The following is a 22,996-nucleotide window of genomic DNA, read 5'->3' as shown; positions in this document are numbered from 1 at the left end:
ATTATGTATAAGTGTACAGAGAGGCGAGCTCCTCCATCTACTTACAGCTTTCTTTGTTTATAATGTCAGCTCTGCTGTTTATATTCAGTATTGTTTAGAACAAAAATAAAAATAAAAAGGGGGGGGGGGGAATCAAGTGCATTGATCACAAAACGTCTGGCTAAAACAAAACGGAAAGTTTCTGCTAGAAAGAAATCAATGAGTTCCCTGCAGACATGCACTGATGTGTCTACACATTCTGCGTTTCACTATGAGCAGCGTGCAGCTACTGCACATACAAACGGTGTGCGGTTATATGGGAGGGTGACGTGCTGAGAGCAAGCTTAATTCACAAGCAGGAGTTAGTTTAGTTGTCGTGAGAACGGCCTTGCATCACCGACCACCATGCCTGTACAGCTGTTTATACACAAGTTGTCACGTATACAGATACACGACGGCAGGTTTTACTAAGAGCTTACCCTCAAAACAGAACGGTTTAACTCTGAAGTCCCCTCACCTGTATTTAGTTGTTTCTACTGGTAATGTATCAAACCGCCACAATCTGTGCTTTGTCATCGTACAAAAAAAAAGCACGTCGAGTTCTTGGACTTTTCAACCTGAAAGAGCTACACGAAGGGAAACCTCTCGCTCTCTAGAGGAGATGATGGGAGAAATGTGTGATTACAGATCAGCTATAAAAATGTCCATCCATGGGATCCAACGTGGACAGGATTACCAACAGGACCGAGTTTTCTAGAAATCCATGCAAAATGTTTACATGTTTTTGTACAACTGCACCTCAACTCTCAGGAATAAACATTTACTAAAGTCAGTTGTGATTCAGGTGAGCTGCTGGAAGTCCCAGCACACCAACAGTTCACACAGATTTGACTTTTGTTACCTGGTCAGAGCTTACGCTGCTCCACGAACTGAGCGATTGGTTTTCTAACATTGTTGCCGCCTTCAGCTCACCTGACAGCTGAAACGCAATTACACGTCACTGCATTTAATACATCATGCATCGATCTGCAACGAAAAGATTTGATACAATATGCAGAACTGAACAAAAGATGCTCCTCCAATAGTTTTTAATTGAAGAGTTAAGAACTGTGGTTAAACAGAAAGAACATACATTATTACATTAATTTTCTGCTTATACATCTGATCCCATGGTTTAATCTCCAGAATCCTTTTGCACAAACACTGGTGTGCTGCAACTACATAGATCCAGAGTGGAAAAAATATGCAAAGGGTTAATAAGTAGCCTCCAGTTCAGGGGTTCAGCAGGTAGATAAACTGAGACTGCAGAGATTATTTTATGTTTCAGCTGAGATGACTGTGTCAGAGCAGTTTTCTGTCACGTGATGCTTTCTTCTTCATCATTTTTGTTTCTTTTCTAGAAAAAATTATAAAAGTTTAAGCAAAAATTATACATTTGTGGTGTTATTTTATGAGCTGGGAGACATAATTTTATTTCAACTGCCAATAATACTTGGGGACCTACTCATTATGACAATTTATACAATTACGCTGTCAGGCAGATAAGAAGCCCTGAACTGTTTCCATACAGTTTCTATGCACGGTTTCACCTAACTTCCACTGGACTAGAGGTGTCGACGTAAAACACTTCCACTGGACTAGAGGTGTCGTCGTAAAACACTTCCACTGGACTAGAGATGTCGTCGTAAAACACTTCCACTGGACTAGAGGTGTCGTCGTAAAACACTTCCACTGGACTAGAGGTGTCGTCGTAAAACGAGTTGTTTCTTTTGTTTATTCTAGGAGCTGCACAGTCTGTGCTTCATCCATGGTGTGTTTTACATGAAAACTATTCAGAATTTGAGTTTTCCTACTCCGCCTTGCATGTAGGGAATAAACCACTTGTATTAGAACATGAAAGGTGTGAACTCATAATGCAGAGTATTTAAATGTGAATTTACAGTTTTTAATGCTGGGATATAGCAGACTATTTCAAGAGCAACAGAATCCAAAGCTTTTCCACAGAGAGGCTTGGACCGGCCACATGCAGAGATAAATACCTTTAGTCCAGAGCCCGTGTATTACGTTTGTTCCTGCTGAGTGGATAAATATGACATTCACATGTAACATAGCTTGTATGCTGTTTCTGCTTTGTCCTTGTTTTGCTGAAACCTGCACTGTGTGAGGATTCTTCAAAGATACTGGCTGCCCTCATAACTCTCAACTTGTAAATTTCAATAATAGAGAACGTTAAAGATGGAAAAGTGTTGGGGGAGAGTGGTCGTTTTGTTGCAGGTTGTGCTACTACAGGTTTGACTATTGATGCTTCTCAGTTAGGGTGTTAGGTGGATTCTTCTGTACCCTGAAAAATCTGCAATAAGCTGAAAAGGCGGATTCATCAGCTGTAAAATGGTTAATTTTTGTCTTTATTCCTCTAAAATTTGAATTAAATGACAAACTCTGTCAACAGGTGAGCTTTTATTGTACTGGACATAAATTTAAAAAGATACGTTAATTATCTTGGTTTGAATCGTTTTGTCTCCAATACATTTTATAGGTTTTTGTCTGTTTAACATCATGAAAATGATGCAGGCAGTTTCAGATCAGTCCTGCCAAACAAGAACCTTTGCAAAAAACTAACAAAAAAAGGAACAAGAGTGGGGAAAGTGGGAGGAGGATGGTTTAGAGGAAAAACAATACAGAAACAAAACAATTTAAAGAGATTTTAAAAAATCAGGAAGAAAATGAAAATAATTAAAAGCCAACTGAAAAAAATGTGTCTTAAACAGAAAAAATAAAAATAAAAAAGGAAATCAGATCTAAAAGAGACAAATTAAAACTTTTCTCAAATTGTAAAGATGAAGAGATCAGAGCGGTAAAGTTCTCCTACCACTGGGACTGGTTAGAGGTCTGAAGCTTTGTTGGGGAGACAGAAACCTGTGTTGGATTAGATAAAAGAGATGGAGACCAGAGGAGAGGCTATGGGGCCAAGGAGGAGGTCAGATCTGGAGTATTCAGTTCTCTGTGATCAAAGAGCTGAGTGGGGGACACACCATCTAATCAGACTTGTCTCCGTCTTCCTCGCGGTGGCTGTCGACGCCGTCTCGAGAAGCCTTCTCCTCCTTAGCCAGCTGGGCTTGGGAGGCCAGCAGGGAGGAGAGTGAGAAGAGACCGGAGGAGGTGGTGACGGCAGGGAGGGTTGGCTGGCTCAGGCCCAGAGGCAGGGGGGTCATGGGCAAGGCCAGGCCCTGAAGCTGAGACAGCTGGTGAGCCTGGAGCTGCTGCTGCATCAAAAACAACCAAACACAACTTATTAAGATTCAGAACACAAACCACTGTAAAAAAAAAAAAAAAAAACACTCAGTGGGATAAAAACACACATTACAAAGGTTCACAGAAATCATGGTGGATCAGGTGCAAAAGTTTGAACAGGTCTAGAAGAGAATGAAGAGGCTGCAACAAACAACCTGTTCACAAGTGAAGAAATACTCATAATGTTCTAATAAGAGACGAGAGCAGAAGGCACAGAACACAAACGGTGTCAAAAAGGCAGCTATTTATGGTTTATGGACAGATAACTTGTTACTCTCCAACTGCAGCATTGATTCTGGGCAGTTTAGTCACAAACACAAGCCTGTGCAGACCAGCTTGCTTTCTATTCCAACCAGAATACAATTCAGTTCAATTCAGTTTATTTATATAGCCCCAAGTCACAACAGAAGTCGTCTCAGAGCAATGAACAAAAACATTAATATATAAATATAATAATTTAAGACTATTTATCTGAGGAGTAGACTGCTTTGAGTTTAACTCCATCACAGACTCTCATCTTGAGCAAACATGAAGGCGACAGTGGAAAGAAAAACTCCCTCTTGAGGAAGAAACCTTTAGCAGAACCAGCTCAGGACAAGCAGTCATCTGCTTTGACAGGCTGGGTTTGAGAGGAACAGATACACAATGGCAGGTCAAGAATCACGTTAAGAAATAGAAATAGTATCAAAAGAAAACTATTCAATTTTAACAATTAATTTTAAGACATTTGGTCAATTTGTCCTCCAGTAGTCTAAGCCTACAGCAGCATAACAAGCCCACCCTAACTATAGGATTTATCAAAAAGGAAAGTCTTAAGTCCAGTCTTAAAACTGGACAATGTGTCAGCCTCACGGACAGAAACTGGAAGTTGGTTCCACAAGTGAAGAACCTGATAACTGAAAGATCTTCCTCCCATTCTGCTTTTGGAAACTCTAGGAACTGCAAGTGAGCCTGTAGTCTGAGAGTGAAGTGCTCTGTTAGGAAAATATAGAACAATAAGATCTGTAATATAAGATGGAGCTAGGTTGTTGAGGGCTTTGTAGGTTAGAAATAAGATTTTGAATTCAGTTCTGGACTCGACAGGGATCCAGTGGAGAGAAGCTAAAACTGGAGAGATCTGATCTCTCCTACTAACTCCAGTTAAGACTCTGGCAGCAGCATTTGGAACAACTGAAGACATTTTAAAGACGTATTTGGACACTCAGATAATAAACCATTGTAATAGTTCAGTCTAGACGTGACAAATGCACAAATCAGTTTTTCTGCATAATTTTTAGATAAGATGTTTCTAATTTTAGCAATACACTAAGATAAATACACTAAGACACCCTGTTGTTCTTGTTTTGCAGCAACACAGTGGATGGGCTACATAATTAGACCCAGAGTTAAATATTGGTGCACCCAGAGCAGCAAACAAAGAGCTAATAATAATGATGAAGGGGTGCTGTCTAATAAGTGGCCGCATGTTTGACATGTCTGTACAATAATGACGATGCTCCGATAGATATTAAGGTAGGGAAGGTAGGGGGCGCAGTGCCGGAGGAGTGCTCTGACTGTAGCGGGATCTCTGTGATCCTGACTGCCAGTGAGAGCTTTGGGAAGGAGACTAAGTGGTGCCCTCACCTGCAGTCTCTCACTACATTGAGAACACAGTTTGCTCCTGAATGAACCGGACATCAGAAAGCACGACCTGCCCTGCCCTGCCCTGCTTTACTCTGACTGGGTGAAACTAGTTCTGGGTCTCTTTATTTGTTGAAAGCAGCGTCACTTTAATCCCTGTATCATAATTAAATTAGATTTAACAAGCCCACAACAAAAACATGTTTTTTACCCCTTCTCTGAGATGATGGGAATCCGATGTCATTAGGGGTATTTAAATTAAGACTAAATTTAAAAAACTTAGAAGCACAGTGTTGGAAAAAGTTGAGCTTATTACCATAAATGATAGTGGTACTAAGTTAAAATTGCTGGAGAAGGAGGCTGTACACTTAAAAAAACTTGAATATTGGACAAAGATTCTAGTGTCTTTTAATCATTTAGGTTTTGAAACTTTAAATCCAATTTATTACTTCTGTATCTTAAAGGAAAATTCATATAATTTGAGGTGGGGATTTAAGGACAGGTATAAACAATATCTTATCTGTTACCGATAGCTCTTTGAATGCCATTGGAGTTATCTTAAAACAGCTCAAATGTTTCATTGTAGTTCCTGCAATTCATGCTATTTAATTAAAAAAAATACATTGCCATCAATTTTGCTTTACTTGTTTTGTTTAAGTGCAAATAGCAGCAGCAGACTGCTGTAGCACTTCTGGTGCAATCTGGGACACTTCAACATGAATATTTTGTTTCTGCCAAAAGATCCTGTACATGAAAATGACAGCAGGATGAGGGTTTGTAAAATAGTGTTTGCATGAACTGCCATAAAATCTGTTCTCATCTTCTTGTTTTTAGTTTTTCAGCCTGTTTTATGGCACCCTGGTTTATTGTTCTATACATTACTCTTATTTTAACTGCATTTTTACTGTAGTTTATTGTTGTCGTGGTTTAGTGTTATTGTTGTCTGAACTTTATATGTTCTGTCTGGAACAGGTCTCTCTTGTAAACGAGTCCTCGTGGCTCAACGAGAGTAGTTTGAATAAATAAAGGTTGAATGAATGAAAAAAAAATATGAGAGAGATTAGAATAGTTTTTCCAGAATTAATCCACTTTAGTCCTGGCCTACACACACAAGCCATAAACTCCTCAATCTGGCCATAATTAAACTACATTTCTACTAGGGATGGGGCCGATCCGATCCAGTGTTGGTATCGGGCTCCGATACCAGCATAATTTACGTATCAGATTTTTCCCATCCAACCTGCATGATGCATGTCTGTGTCTCCAAGTAAAACGTCTCCTCATGTGATTCCCTGCCAGCTGCTTTGCAAGTTGGCTTCAAACCTATGGAATGGATTTCCTGAACGGAGGCGTGTCTCACAATGTCAAGAGATGGGAACTCTTCCTTTTAGGGTTTATGATGATTTCTGGAACAGCCTGAGTGTTTCTTCATCTGTTCTACTCTTCGTTCTCAGACTGTTCTTTGCTACTGATCCAAATTACAAAGTGCACAAAAGTACTATGTTTGTTTAAAAAATTGATAACAGTGTTCCACTCAATGAATCAATAAACAATTATTAAAGAATAGAACTGATTGCAGTGGATAATGCATCCACTTTATTAGCCACCCTCAGACACATGGGTGGGGCTGAGCGGCTGGAACATCTTACCCTTATGATGGAGTTCATCTCTGGAGGGGTGACCTGCTTGGCCCGCTCTATGGCTGCTAGGACCTGCTGCTGGTGCTGGGGGGAGGACATTAGACACAATGAACAGTGAGATAGAAAAAAAGAGAAGGAAAGTTTGTCGGTGGAGAGGTTAGATCAATATCAATAGTCCCAACAAACTCCATGACAACCCTTGCCACTAATGCACCTCCCCCTCTGGCCATTTAGCTATTCTTTCAGTCTTATATATACACACATGTACACAAAGGCCTCGTGTGACACTGCCAAATGAATGGTCGACTGGCGCGCTATAATGGGTGGAGGTCAACCCCCTGGTGGGCAGATAAGAGTCCGGCTTATCTGAATCACACAGCCATTTATTACGCTGACACAAAAACACACAAAAAGAAAGGATAGGTGGGAAAGAGGAGGAGGTAGACGAAGGACATTAAGGAAGCTGAGGAGTAGAAGAGGAGGTCAAAAAGAAATGAGGTTGGGGGAGGGAAAACTGCGATGAAGGTTACAGATTAAATATGGCAGAGGAGAGCGGAGGTGGAAGGAAACAGGAAGCGGGAGATGAAGAATGACGGGAGAAGACGGATGCTGAGCAATGGGTCATGGAGGTGGAGAGGTAATGAGGTGGGAACGAGGGTGAACTCATTCCAGGAAGTGAGGAATAGTGCTGTGGATCAGAGGGCTAGTGGCAACTTCATATAAATGTGTGTGTGTTGGAGTTTACCTCCTGAGACAGGTAGGGGAGGACCTGTGCACAGATCCCGTTCAATCTTTTCACTATTTCAGCCTGTGAAGAAGCAGAGTAATTCAGATGACAGAACAGAATGAACCTGGTATTCAGGTGATCAAGATGTTTTGACTAAAGGTAGAAACAGTTATTAATTATTTCATAATGTTTACATATTTGCTCATCATTTGTTATTTGTGGCAGCAGAACAGCTGATATCTGAATGTCAAACTTGCCAAGCCACAACAAGCAACAAGTTAGAATGATGTCAATTGTTGGACCTTTATTTGTACACCATGAAAACCTTACTATAAAAACAAGGATATACTTTTTTTTTTTTTTTGCATGTGTCTTTGAGGGTTAATTCCTGGCTCCATTTATGTATTTTCACAGCAACAGCAGAGAAAAAGAACAAACAGTAAAAACATGAACAAAAATTAGAAATCCATTTCAAAGATTCGGCGTCAGAATCATCAAGTGTGATTTTTAACATAAGTCATCTACAAATGCGAAGCAGTAAGTCCACCGTGTCTAAAGAAAGATGACTCCATACTTTTATGATGTCATACATGCTTCAGCACACCAAAAAAATCATGCTCAGTAACGCAGGTAAAAGTCCAACAATGATCAGTCAGGTCATCTGGACGGTTTAGCACCAGCAACCTGTTTTCTTCCACTATGGAGTGTGCTGTTTGTGGGAATCTGTTTGGTGGCTGCACAGATTGAAGAACTTCTTTGGATGAAGGGCGAAACGTCAGCAAATAAAGAAACCGTCCAAATGACCCGACTGAACTTTGTTGGATTTTTACCTGGATTATTGAACATGAACTTTGGTGTTTTGAACCACTTTGGCATGACTGTCTCAGAGGAGTTCATCGGGGAGAAGGCAGGTCCTGGAGGCCATCTTAGCACCAGCAAACTGTTTTTTCCCCATTATGGAGTGTGCCGTTTGTGTGAATCAGTTTGTTTGGTGGCTTCTCAGACTGAAGGCGTCCTTTGGATGAAGGATGAAACGTCTCAGCAAAAAAAGAAGCAACCATCCAGATGACCTGACTGAACATTGTTGGATTCTTCAGTACAGTTTTAACAAATTGCATCTTTGGACAAAGTCAAATTTTTCACATTTTCATAAGTTTAGTTTATCAATTGCTCTGATTTTATAATGATTGTATATTATTATTATTATTATGATTCTTATAATGGCTGTGACATGTAGTTGAGGCAAATTCAGAACTTTGTTGCCTTATTTATTTGATATATTTCTTCCAGTTTTCCATTATCTGCTCTTGTCATTTTTTATTGAATTTAAAGAGTTTATTTCAATTTGCAATTACCAGTAGCTGCTTGTGGGAGCTTTAAAATGTGCTCGAGATATCAAATCAACACTAGAGATTGTATAACTGTGGACTGTGACTGAAGCATACAGCTACAATAGTACTTATTAGACGAGCAGAGTCTAGTCAAGCTCTGATTCAAAAGTTTATTCTTTAATATAAAAAAGGTAAAAACACTGGAACAATTCAAAAACAAAGACTACACAGGATCTGTAAGAAAACAACTATTTTAAAAGCTAAAGATGGAGAACAACTTCTGCTCATATGAAACCAAGATTCATGCACTTGAATGATGGTAAAATTAGCTAAATTAAAAGGCAAAGCCAGCACAAGGAAGGTCTTTATATTTTAGTGCTTAAAGAAAAGTAAATCCTTCAATTATATTGTGATTTGTGAGGTCAAATTCACAGTGATAGGACACAGAAATGGTCAAAATGTCTCAATTAATAAACTGACATTTACTTAAGGTGGGATCAAATTATTCCTGGTTTTAATCATAAGTGTTTTGTTGACATCCCCCCTCGAACAGACCTTGCATTTCAAATCTTGATTAAATGTAAATTATCTGAGATTAAAAATCACACAATCATTAGTACGGGAAACATCTGCAATGACTTTCACAAACTGGGAAAAATATACAGTGCCTTGCGAAAGTATTCAGCCCCCTTGAACTTTTCAACCTTTTGCCACATTTCAGGCTTCAAACATAAAGATATAAAAAAAATATTTTTTGTGAAGAATCAACAACAAGTGGGACACAATCGAGAAGTGGAATGAAATTTATTGGATGTGTCAAACTTTTTTAACAAATAAAAAACTGAAAAGTGGGGCGTGCAAAATTATTCGGCCCCTTTACTTTCAGTGCAGCAAACTCACTCCAGAAGTTCAGTGAGGATCTATGAATGATCCAATGTTGTCCCAAATGACTGATGATGATAAATATAATCCACCTGTGTGTAATCAAGTCTCCATATAAATGCACCTGCTCTGTGATAGTCTCAGGGTTCTGTTCAAAGCACAGAGAGCATCATGAAGACCAAGGAACACACCAGGCAGGTCCGAGATACTGTTGTGGAGAAGTTTAAAGCTGGATTTGGAACCAAAATATTTCCCAAGCTTTAAACATCCCAAGGAGCACTGTGCAAGCACTCATATTGAAATGGAAGCAGTATCAGACCACTGCAAATCTACCAAGACTCGGCCGTCCCTCTAAACTTTCATCTCGAACAAGGAGAAGACTGATCAGAGATGCAGCCAAGAGGCCCATGATCACTCTGGATGAACTGCAGAGATCTACAGCTGAGGTGGGAGAGTCTGTCCATAGGACAACAATCAGTTGTACACTGCACAAATCCGACCTTTATGGAAGAGTGGCAAGAAGAAAGACATTTCTCAAAGATATCCATAAAAAGTGTTGTTTAAAGTTTGTCACAAGCACCTGGGAGACACACCAAACATGTGGAAGAAGGTGCTCTGGTCACATGAAACCAAAATCGAACTGTTCGGCCACAATGCAAAACGATATGTTTGGCGTAAAAGCAACACAGCTCGTCACCCTGAACACACCACCCCCACTGTCAAACATGGTGGTGGCAGCATCATGGTTTGGGCCTGCTTTTCATCAGCAGGGACAGGGAAGATAGTCAGAATTGATGGGAAGATGGATGGCGCCAAATACAGGACCATACTGGAAGAAAACCTGTTTGAGTTTGCAAGAGACATGAGACTGGGACAGAGATTTATCTTCCAACAAGACAATGATCCAAAACATAAAGCCAAATCTACAATGGAATGGTTCACAAATAAACGTATCCAGGTGTTGGAATGGCCAAGTCAAAGTCCAGACCTGAATCCAATCGAGAATCTGTGGAAAGAGCTGAAGACTGCTGTTCACAAACGCTCTCCATCCAACCTCACTGAGCTCGAGCTGTTTTGCAGGAAGAATGGGCAAGAATTTCAGTCTCTCTATGTGTAAAACTGATAGAGACAAACCCCAAGAGACTGTAGCTGGAACTGCAGCAAAAGGCGGCGCTACAAAGTATTAACGCAAGTGGGCCGAATAATATTGCACGCCCCACTTTTCAGTTATTTATTTGTTAAAAAAGTTTGACACATCCAATAAATTTCATTCCACTTCACGATTGTGTCCCACTTGTTGTTGATTCGTCACAAAAAAATAAAATTTTATATCTTTATGTTTGAAGCCTGAAATGTCGCAAAAGGTTGAAAAGTTCAAGGGGGCCGAATACTTTTGCAAGGCACTGTATGTCTGGTATCACACTCACACCATTATAGCAAAAATCATTTGATTCACCTCATTAATTAAGTTGCTTGTACCCCATCGTCCTCACAGAACTCATGGTTACAAGGCAATTACACACAAATATACAAAAAGAAAGGATTGCCAATGCAGACACAAAAAAACTCTTTTCTCTTTCATCTCATGAATGTTTCTTACGCTCAGATCTTTTATCATATTTGGTTGGTAATCATCCAACCTGCCCAAGATATGCAAAGCAGCTGTAAATTGTGTTAGAGCCTAATTCAAGGCATGATGAGGAAAGAGGGGGCCCTTCTAATAATCATGACGCATGCAGAGAACAGCACCCCCATCAAGAGCTCTATTCTATCCGCTTGTCATTACACATACAATCTTCCCGACGTCTCTAATGTCTTTAAAATGTCTCAGTGGGACTCATGCCATGCCATCTATGGCTTCTTCTTGTTTCATTGCCCCCTTAGTCTGTCCCCGTCTCCCCCCCGACTCAGCCTGTCTCTTCTTTTATCTAAACGCTATGATCTATTCTTGTGGGCCTCTCCTTCAGGTTTTCCTTTCTAAAGCCTGTTTTCTCTCAGATTGTCTCCTCACGTTTACCTCTGCTTTTTTCAAGTTCTGTAGCTCTGCTGGAGGACTTAATTATTCACAAAGCTGTAAAACATAACATATATGGCCTAGTTTCACAGCGAAATGTAAAACCAGACAATGTAAAAGTAAAAACAGGAAAACCTGGCCACTCACTGCATGTACTGATGCAGATATTACTGTTTAGCAAACTTCTTTTTGGCAATTAGTCGGATTAATGTAAACTCAAAAGAACAGGCAAACGGCTAAAACATGTTCAATTTGATTTAAGATGTGTTAAAAGGAAGTATGGAAAACAAAATTGGGGCAGATGTGACAGTGATTACAGTTGTCCTCCATTGGGAGAGTTGGGGGTTCGACTCCACCAGCAGTCACATGTTGAAGTGTCCCTGGGCAAGACATTGAACCCCTCATTGCCTCTGATGTTTGTCCTATCAGTGTATGAATGTGATATAGCACAGATTAATCTTTTTAGAATGATTTGTTCAGATTATCTTTGTAGAGATGTAGTAGAGTGCTGTATGAATGTGTGTGTGGAGGTAAATGAGGACACAGATTGTGTTGTAAAGATCTTGATTAGATAGAAAGGTGCTATATAAGTACAGTCCATGTACCATTTACAGCCCAAACAACCCTGCTATTACACAAACTTCCTCTGTGTGCAGGTTCATTCTCTAGATGGTCTTTGTGGAACTACTTCCTGTCAGATATAGAGCTACTGTTTCAGCAATGTTGAAAAAAAATAAAAGATTTTTCCCTGCCTACAAATTTTAAATACCACAACCTAATCTCAACCGTACTCATGTAAGTAGAGGAAAATGTCAAAAATTAAGTACCTTTCTTCAGCACAATTTGGTGGTTAATTTACTTTATTATACTTCAAAATCTACTACAGTCCAGGAGACCATATGTGGCTGACAGAGCTATATTTATGGGGCCACCGTAGGTTATTATTCCTTTATAAACACTTCCTAAAGGATCCAAATAAACTCTTAATGTTACATTTATTTATACTAATTCTGTGTGCATTTATTATCAAAACTTCAGAATTATTTCTAAAATGGAAAACGGTAAAATAACTGCCATGCTACTAAATGCTGAGCTTTATGAAGTCTGAAACATTTGTGTGTGTGTGTGTGGGGGGGGGGGGGGGGGAGGAGAGATAGTTGACTTTTTATTTTATAAAAATGCCAAAAATAAAACCAGTTAGATGTAAATGCAGATTAGTTATCTATACATTAAGTGTTTTATGAATGGTTTATCATTGCTACAGTGTTTTTACCTAAGCACAGGGTGTTTTGATACGAGTAGTGTGAATATTTATGAAAGGGGTTCAGCAACAAAGTTTCCTTTGATTTGAGTTTATGGTTTGATGTTAAGTAGCAGCTTGTTGAGAATATGCATCATTAGACACAAACTCTCAACACTTTCATGACACACATGTATCTCATAGCACATCGAATATCAAAGGCGTTTATAACTATGCATGCAGAAATTAAAAACTGACAATAGTTAACAGGAAACCTGAATTAGAAATACAGACAAAACTAAGATACAAAGAAAAGAGATTAAGAATTTAAAAAAAAAAGAGTAAAAATACAAAGTGTGGAGGGAATATTCTTGGATTGAGAAAGAATAAAGTGATCAAGAGGGTGCAACTGTGAGCATCTCCCAATGTGTGAGACAGAAAAGAAAAAAGAGGAAATGGAGATGGAGGTGGAAAGTGGAGAAGGAGGGGGGGGCGCGCTGCACAATAGGCCTAGACATGAATGCTCCTCGACACTCGTTTCCACACATCCCCTTCAATTTCAGCACTCTAATGGAACTAGCTGCACGCCACACCCACTCACACTACACACAAAGAAAATGTGCACACACACACACACACAAACGAGGAGTACACGTGCACAACAACACACAGCTTCTTGGGAACATGTTCTAGTAATACACAGATGAATTTAAGCACCCATGAAAAAGGGACACGCACACGTGCACTGTCTTAACCCGCACATCAACTTTTTCCCCCTTTAATTTCAGACAGCCAACACAAAAGATCATGAGCAAATGCACAATACCACATGCACACACACACACGACAAACACACAAACACAAGATTTGTAAATTATCTCCCTGTGAGATAAAGAGAAGATGTGTGATAAAGTGCTCACATGGAGTTGTGTGTGTGTGTGTGTGTGCGTGCGTGTGTGTGCAGCATGCATCACAGTGCTCGTATTGGCCTTCCAACCTCAGTTTGTGTGGGCGCATAAATGTGAACGCTTTTAAAACACGGACGCTGTTACTGCTCTCTTTGTGTGTTTCCATTTGTCAAAGCGTGTTGGCTTCGGCCAATATGGACGTCAGTGTGTGCCATCAATCAAAAGGAACGAGTGTGTGCGTGCGCGTGTGTGTAGATGTGCAGATCCAGACGAGGTCACAGATAAGGGCTGGTTCTTTGGAGACCCATGACTCTTTCCCACCTTCAGGCTGGGCATAAATGACTCCAGCTGAAGCTACACAAACTGAAGCACGAACATCAGTTTTTCCTCCCTCTGCCGCCTGAATCACGACTTTTTGTTGCAAAATGCATTGTATGAAAAAATAGCTTGGAAATATTTTTAATGGCTGCTAGATATGTATTTCAGCACAGACAGCACAAAATTTCCATGGGCTTTGACAAAATGCCTTTTATCCAAGCAAACTGACAAAGGCAAAACAAAACAGTTTTTTTTTCCTGATTGCCGATCTTCCTAAAGGGTAATTTAGTAATCAACTTCTGTATTTGTAGGATATATCAGTAGAGGCTTGACTACTTTACCATAAGCAAAGTACATACAAAATATTTCAGATGTCCTGGGGCAAAAAAATGAACAAAACATGCTTCTTTCCAACTAATATCACTGAAGCTTTTGAGTCTAAACGAGCACAGAAAACTACAAGATACAAATACACACAAATACAAAAGATTTAAAATAAACTCACCTGTTTGTGCATTTCAATATTGAGCCCATAGGACATCTCATAGTACTAAACAGACAAAAGCAAACAACAAACAGAAAAAAGATTAAAGAATAGTGCATAAAATCAATCATGTTTGAAGTTACTGTGTATTAGAGCACATCGTGAATGTCTCTCATCTGACATACACCAGGATTCTAATGTCTGAGCCCATCCCCCCCCCCCCCCCCCCCCCCCCAATCAAAAGCATCTTGAACAACTTCCAAGAGGCTTTTAATGGCAGAGGGGCTTTTTTGACAGAAAAAGCCTTGAGCGGTCTCACTACTGTTTCTGCCATCATCATGGTTTGATTAGAAAAAGATTGCAAAGCAGAAACAGCTGCACCTTTACTCGCTTGTTTACATTGATACACCAGACAGGTACAATTCTACATGAAGTAACATAAACAGAACAGTAAAGGCTAAATTCTTATATTTTAAAGCATATTTTCAGCATTCTTGCAAACTGAACAGTAAACATTTGGAGCAATGGTTAATCCAAATTCGAAACAATAAAAATAAAAATTACTAAACTTTTAAAACAACAAAAACGCCATGATACATATTTGTACGACGGAGCTTTAGGGCCACGCTAAGAAAAAAAAATAGATTGAAAAAATTAAAATTAAAAGACATTAAATTACAAAAATAAAGTCTTAGTATTACGAGAGAAAAGTCTTAATATTACGAGAAGAAAGTTGTACGAGACTTTTATTGCAGCTCTCGTTTATTTTTTTTCCACGAGTCAGATCCATGACACGACCTGTCAATCAATCCAGTAGGCGTGTCAGCAAATGACTAATCCGAAGCTAAATGCTCCTTACCTGCAGAGCTGTGCTGCAGCCCATCAGAGCATATCACCTTACTGTAAGCAGGTTCAAATTTCTGATACTGATAATAATCTGATGCTGATACAGATTAAGTATCTCCTTATTAGTAAAACCAATACCAAAGTATAATTTAACATTCTTCATTTTACCACAGTTAAAATGAAGTAAACCCTGATTTATGTGTCTGAGTTCGTATATTACAACTCATTTAGCTTCGGATTAGTCATTTGTTGACACGCCTACTGGATTGACTGACAGGTCATGTCGTGGATCCGACTTGTGGAGATAAATAAATAAATAAATGAGAGCTGCCAAAAAAAAGGTCTTGTTTATTCTCATAATATTAAGACTTTATTCGACTTTACTCTCATAATACTATAAGTTTATTCTCATAATTTTATGGCTCTAAATTTGTTTTTTCGTAGCGTGGTAATGTAATATACAATTTTTTAGCGTGGCCCTAAAGCTCCGTCGTATATTTGAGATCTTAAAATCTCATTTCAAAGATTTTGATGCAACATGCAAACACCTACAAAAACAAGAACACGCACAACAAAGAAAAATAAAACAGCGAAGGAGCCATTTAATGTGTGTAAAAGTGTGTGTTTTGGCGTATGTGTGTTCATTGTTAATGAGAGGGCCACCTTCTAGGCGTCAACCCTGTTAATCACCCGCTCTGTCTGCAGGGGTCTGCTTCTGTCAGTGAAAAACAAACAGCACACAGCTCTCACACACATTTATGTCAGTCGATTGCTCTTTCATACGCACACACAGACACACACAACTGTTGTTTTCTGTTCAATCTCACGCTGACAAGGTGAATGCATGTGCACACACATTGGGCCTAGTGAAAGCATGCACACACACAAACACACACTGTATTCTTCTCTATAGCTGCCCACGCAGAAGGTCCCTAAAGTAATTACAGCACTGGGGAAACGGAGGTGCTGCCACTGGCTGGGGGAGTGGGGGCAACCTGATATGCTATTAGAGGAGTGGGGAGATCGCTGTGGGGATACAAGACCTGGCCTGCCACTGATGGATTGGAAGTGTGTGTGTTTGTGTTTAATGTGTATGCGTATACTACATACTGCGTCGAGGAAGTAGGTTTCAAAATACTGCATTTGTAGCTCAATTTTAGAGCAACATATTGAGCTCAAGCCTAAAACGGTTGAAAATAAAGATCTATTATGCTAAAATTTTAATAATGAAATGCTTGGTTTAGTAAAATGCATCGATGTAATGCAACTATAATATGGTCTGTCACATTTTTAAGAAAATCTTATTTGCGCTAATGAGGCGAGCACTTCCCGGTCATGAGGTTTTAAATTTGACACAGCGCTCTGAAATAGCAGTTTTATATGTATAGCTCCTATAGACAATAAAAAACACAGAGCATAAGAATTATTCCATTTTTTTCTGAACCCATCTGTCTAACACTTCAGAATATTAGTTTCATGGCACCTTTTGCCTGGACATTTTTGCAGCTGCTGTTCATTCTTACTTTTCATAGACAAGAATGAGTCTAGTGTTTTTATGTGGCCTTAAGTAGTTGTTTTCTGGGAAAACAATCAGAGCCTCGTGTCTTATTGTGCAGAATCACACAATGCTTTTCACAGTCCAGCCTTTCTTCAATCATCCATTAATCCAGACAGCTCTTCTTCATGTACACTTTGGGTCTGACCATCTGATTAAAGCAGCATCAATGACAACTATTCCTGCAGCACAACCTTGTTGACAAACTTTATGAGCTACTTTCTGACTAAATCCAAGACGGAGATAAAAAATTTTTTTTTTTGAAATTAATAACCAGATAGAAATGTGCAGTTAAAATGTACCAATGAGATTCCAAGCATTTTGGCTTTGCTTAAAAGCTCCTTTTCAATCAGCTGAATTAAGCACTGTGACAAACCCCAACCCTAGAATTACACACTTACAGTCCTACTCTGCAGTAAACTGGCAATCGTGCACTGCAGACCAATGTAGTTATACCACATTTTGATGTAAAACAGAACAGTTAACAAAACTAAATGGACATAAAACAGCTGTAGCTTGTGCTCCAGAGCACTATAAACATAAAAGCATAAATATTGAGCGTTGACGAAAGCCCTTAATTTTCTTTTCACTACCCTCTCTTGATAATATCAGCCTGCAGGCCAGGAAAGGTTTTGCTGAACGTTTTCCTGACCATCAAAGGAATACACTAATATAATTTCAGGGTAATTGAAGAAGCTGGATGTTTTAAAACAATTGAAATGCTATCTTAAGATAGCAAACATTTTTACTATTTATTTTACAATACAGAATTTGAAATTAAAGTGCAACAAATTATACATTTTAAACACTCCAACACAACCTATTTGAATTTTAGATTTTATCATTTTTTGCGTCTACGCTTTGTAAATTTAGCTATCTGAGATATTAATAGCTATAGAGCTATAAGAGCTATGGATGTGTGTGTGTTAAAGTGTAGGTGTTAATGCTGGCCTGAAAAACAAACTAAGCAAGTGTGTCCATAGTTTGTGTGTCTCTGTTGGCCTTCTGATGGTGGAGAGAGTGTGCAGCAGCAAAGATTAGATGAGATTAAAGCCAGTCAGAGGATCAGTTAGAGGCAAAACATCAGACTATACAGCTATGGCTAGCAACAATGAGATTAGCCCTGAGGTGAAGCAGAGAGCAGGCGAGCACAGCTCTGAGCATCTGTGTGTGAGCGCGCATGTAGAAAAAGACAAAGAAAGATGGGAAACAGTGGATATGAAGAGAGTTGGTGCATTGCATATAGTACTGTAAATTCATAGACTGATCAGGGTCAACTACGTAAAATCATATCCATAAATATAAAGTACGGATGCACAATATTATTGGCATGGTATCGGTTGATATTAGTGTTGAACTTAAACATCGGACATTCCATCAAAATAACTCACCGATATAAAAGGTGCCGTTTTTGTATGACAACCCAGTGACAAGGATGACTGTAGCGCCAGCACAACGTGATGACGTCACGTGTGCCTACCTGATCGGATCACGATTGAGAGGAAGAAGTCAAAATGTGGGCGGCGTAGAAGTTTTTTTTGTTGTTGTTGAGGATGTCAGATTGTGAAGATTTTTGGACTACGTTGAGTCTCGCTACATCGTCCCCAGTCAGATATATTTTTCCGACATAGCCTTACCAGAGTTATAAGCCATCTTTTCCGACATCATTGAGAAGCTAATAGCTGATAGCACTTGGGTGAGTTTTACCACAGACATTTGGAAGTCGTGTTAGCCCCATTAGCATGGTTAGTCTTATGGCACAATGGATAGACAAAAACTTTGAACTTAAAAAGGCTGTCCTTCATGCACAGGAGTGCAGAGGATCCCACACTGCAGCTAGGAACCTGGAACAAGCCTCCACAAGTGAGACAGCATCGCAGGTCACTAATGTTAATAACAATTAACACTTTTCATTTAATACAGGTATAAGTTAAAGTGCTATGCATATCATATTGCTGTTACAGAATATATGTCACCAGCTCTTACAGCTGTTACACAATTTTTGTAGCAAATAAGCCTAAATAAGTGGGCTATGTTCTGACAAAGGAACGTATAAAAAAAATATTGGTATCGGTTATCCGCCAAATACGTTTTAACATATCAGCATATTGGATATCGGCCAAAAATCCAATATCGGACATCCCTAATATAAAGATAAAATATGTAACAATGGTTAAATCAAGTTCAAGTTTCTTTATTGTCATTCGCATCACGTGTGGGACACAAGGTGGAATGAAATTGTGTGCTCAAGGTCCCAGTTACACCCAAAAATTGCAAAAGTATAAAGTTTAAATAGAAACAATATATAAGGATCTAAGACACTAATTGAACACCAAACAATATGCTAAAAAATCCAAAACTAATAATGTAAAATAATACAGTATATTAAACAGCAGCCTGAATAAATATATAGCAACATAATGACTAAAAAGGTGCACAACACATACAGAAGACATATATAAACTCACCATGATATAATGGCGCTGCATCTCTGACTTCTCACTCGCCAACTTGTCACATTCAAGCTTCAAGCTGGAGAGACAAAGAGAGAGAAGAACAAAGTCAAAAGTTCTTATTCAGCTTGGTGGTCTTTTTTCCAAAGTGCTGACACGTGGCGACTTTTCTACCTCCTTGATCATCATTACCTCAACTTTCACCTGCAGCACTGTCATTACTTTCATCGTCACTAAAAGCTCTTCCTTCATTGTCATCATTACCAGCCCGTTCTCATCATCTCCTTCGCCACTACCATCTATATCATGACTGTCACCTCTATCATCATCACCACCATCATCCTAACCCTTCGGTGACAGCGTTTTCACTTGGACAGGTGCTGATGACAGGGGTGGGGGTCGAACTGGCTCTGGTTTTGATGAGATGAACTTGCTCTGAACTCTAGAATATCTAGCTCAGCCAAAAATATCTGTTTTCTTACTCAGAGATTAGGCAGCAAGGTTAAAAATTTAACACACCACTAGAACATCCGTTGTAACTCAGACCTTGCGACAGCCATTAACTGCAATCATGTCAGTGCTGATGTCACACACGGAGACGTGTCAAAGGAGAGCACGTCAACAAGTCAACCTCACTGTCATATAAAATGAGAAAATCAGCCTCCATGGTTTTGATCGAAGCACCCAGTTAAAAAGTGTCAGTTTCAGAAGGCTTTGTTTATTTAGAGAATTTGGTAAGATTGAATAAAATGTGCTCAGACACACGGTGGAAAGATTTAGATTTCAGATAAGTCAGCTGCCTGTTTCATGGCGGGCATGTTTATTCCTCTCAGCTGTCTGCAGGAATGACAGCTCGAATGGAGCAAACGCTGACTGAGTCTTCATCATAAGTTAGTCCTAGTTGGCAGATGGAAAATAGTGTTACACATAGCTAATGATGTGAACATCCACATGCATGCAGTAGGTGGGTTTCTTCTGTAATCAGCACAACAGATGCTGTCATTTCAGATTTGTTTTGTTATTGTTGTCCTCATTTGAGTTTTGTTACCAAAACAAAAAGAATTGCAGAAACTTAAAGGTTTTATTGTTCTAACTTAAAATTAAATTAGTTCATTCTAATTATTTATATTACAAAAAAATTTAAACCGATTTAAAATCATTTTTAAAAAAAGTTCCACTATCTTCATTATGAATATGATGGCGCTTAACGAAGAAAGGTCACCAGATTGTTAGTGGATCTAAACATTAAATAAACATTAGAAATGACAACTAGGGCTGGACGATATGGCCAAAACTGGTATCACAATATATTTCTTAATTTCAGTCAATAATAATATAATTCCGATATCGATATAAACAATATAAAAGCCTCAGAAAACTGTACAAATAAATTAATGTTCACATTTTATTTGTATTTAGCCTTAAAAAAAATGAAATCATCGTCAAATAAAGATAAAACTCTCTACTTTGATACTTAATAGTTTTAACTTTAAACAACATAACCTAACCCTAACCCACACCGTGGGTCCTCCCCCAGAAAATTTTGGAATAAAAGAGATGTAATTTCCTGCATTTTGATGTATTTTATCAGGTTGGTAAACATTTGATTATTTTGATTAAAACCAGGTCTCCCTTGTAAATGATGAGGCTCAATGAGGCTAACAACCTGTATAAAGGTTGAACTGAAATTACTATTTTAGAGAGCAACAACAATTAACAAGCCTGTGTGTGAATGCAGCTCCGATTCTGTCACGCGAGTTGCTGGATCCGAGCGGTCAAAATGAGAGTTCCCGGATCTGGTTCCGGCTCAAATTAACCACCGTTCCCACCACTAGTTGGAACGGCTTCGTCACATTTTGACGCACACTGAAACCTGCAGTTTATCGGCTCTTAGATAGCCGAACCACTTCCACACCGCCGAATTAGTCTTTCCTCTCTCATCAGTTATATCGTCTGTTTTCTCTTCGCTTGTGAAAACTTGTTCAGTCACATTCTGACGGTCATGGGCACTTATTTTGAAGCGAAAACTTCAACGCGCGATGGAAGATTAGCCTAGCCTGCTATCGCTAACTCCTTCTGGACTCGAGCTCTGCGTAACATCCATGTCACCACACACTTCAACCCGAACAGAAAAAGAAATGCGTCAGTGAAACGCTGTAATCATATCAAAATATCGAAAATGTGCTTAAAACTCATATCACCGTTATCGAACAAAAGTATATTGTGACATATCGATATTGAATTATTGTCCAGCCCTAATGACAACACAACTAATGTGTATTTTATTTTTAGATCAACAAAAATATAAATACAAAAGTAGTAGTGTTTGAGACAAAAAATGATACAGCTTTACAGCATTCATAGAAACAAAATGGGTAACTAACAACCAGGGGCTTTTAATAAAATGATCATCGACAGGTGTGCGTGCCAGAAAAAAAGGCAGAAGTTCTGGTCTGGAGAAGGGTAAGGTTTGTGTAAACAAAGAAGAAACGATGCCAAAATTGATCATATGCTGTCTTTTGATTGTCCAGTCTCACCTTGAATTGCTTCGCCCTAATTTGACTCTACTTGGGTCTATTTTGTTTCTAGGGTTTGCTATATAACTGAGTGCCGCTTTGATGTTGGCGAGTCGTCATAGTACGGCCACTTAAAACTTCCGCAACATCTTTGTGTGTACAATGCAAAAATACAACATAGCAATTGAAGGCATGTGGATGATGGAGGAGCTGCTGCTTGCTCAGTGGCTTTTTGTCAAACTCAAGGTGAAATCATGAATTACTCTGGAAAAGTACAGGAGCTAGCTTACACTAGCTTATTGGGTCATAAATATTTAGATATTTATTCACCATAAATATTTCCTCATCCATTTTTTATACATTTCACAAGAAACTGCACTTTAACTAAATAAGAGTAAATGCCAAAAAAGCTTAGAAACAGAGCTGCTGATACAGGATCCCGGATGCCGAAGCAGAGAGCGAGTGTATTGTTTCAGGAGCATAGATACTTCAAACAGTATTGAAAGATGCAACAGCATTTCATGTAGGGATCATATTTAAAAATAATGTAGCTGTAATTTTTGAGGAGCCTCATACTTCACCTGTGTGTGGGAAACATTAAAGCTAGCTGCCAATCTTCACAGAAGTGGGCATCCCAGCAAAAGTTAATAATAACATTAAAAAAAACTATAATTGCAGGTGTACAAACCACTGTTTTTCTCACACTTTAGACTACATGGCTTATACACTGGAGCGGCTAATTTGTGTATTTTTTTAAAATAATTTTAATAATTAATATTTTATTTTGACAGACTTCCTGCCGTCTTTCAACAGCTTCCTGCAGCTGAACAACATTTTCCTTTTACGGAGCCAGGCGCTAGTATAGCTGCCCCTCTTCAGCTGAGAATTATAGAGGATTTTAATGAGAAGCCAATAAACTCAGTCTCCTTGGAAAGAATCTAAAAGCTAACATGAATAAATTAAAAAATAATCAAAGAGATCCAGGAAAGTAATTTACTACTTACAAAATAAATTAAAGTTTGTGTCCTGGTCCATGTGAACAATATGTCAGTAAACTTTAAAGGTTAGATGACTAGGATTGTTATTATCACGGTGACTATATCCAACCTAATAGCACTTACACAAGGATGAAATTTTTGTGTGGATGTGTGTGTGTGTGTGTGTGTGTGTGTGTGTGTGTGTGTGTGTGTGT

The 22,996-nt window shown here is 38.9% G+C and overlaps 1 protein-coding gene across 1 annotated transcript in view; it reads right to left on the bottom strand.

Moving 5' to 3' along the window:
* Positions 1-2,753: 2,753 nt before the first annotated feature.
* tle5 (TLE family member 5, transcriptional modulator) overlaps positions 2,754-22,996 on the bottom strand; it is a 52,010-nt gene continuing 31,767 nt past the window's right edge. Inside the window, exons 3-7 of the mRNA XM_037698129.1 lie at positions 19,304-19,367; positions 14,456-14,500; positions 7,276-7,338; positions 6,540-6,614; positions 2,754-3,242 (exon numbers count right to left, since the gene is read on the bottom strand). Of these exons, the coding sequence (XP_037554057.1) occupies positions 3,015-3,242; positions 6,540-6,614; positions 7,276-7,338; positions 14,456-14,500; positions 19,304-19,367 (475 nt within the window). The 3' untranslated portion in view covers positions 2,754-3,014. The remainder of the gene's footprint in view (positions 3,243-6,539; positions 6,615-7,275; positions 7,339-14,455; positions 14,501-19,303; positions 19,368-22,996) is intronic.

This window comes from Nematolebias whitei, chromosome 3, assembly GCF_014905685.2.
Source record: "Nematolebias whitei isolate Nwh7 chromosome 3, NemWhi1, whole genome shotgun sequence".
NCBI lineage: Eukaryota > Metazoa > Chordata > Actinopteri > Cyprinodontiformes > Rivulidae > Nematolebias > Nematolebias whitei.
Note: the sequence above shows the minus strand (reverse complement) of the source record. Positions and strands in the feature narration are given on the sequence as shown.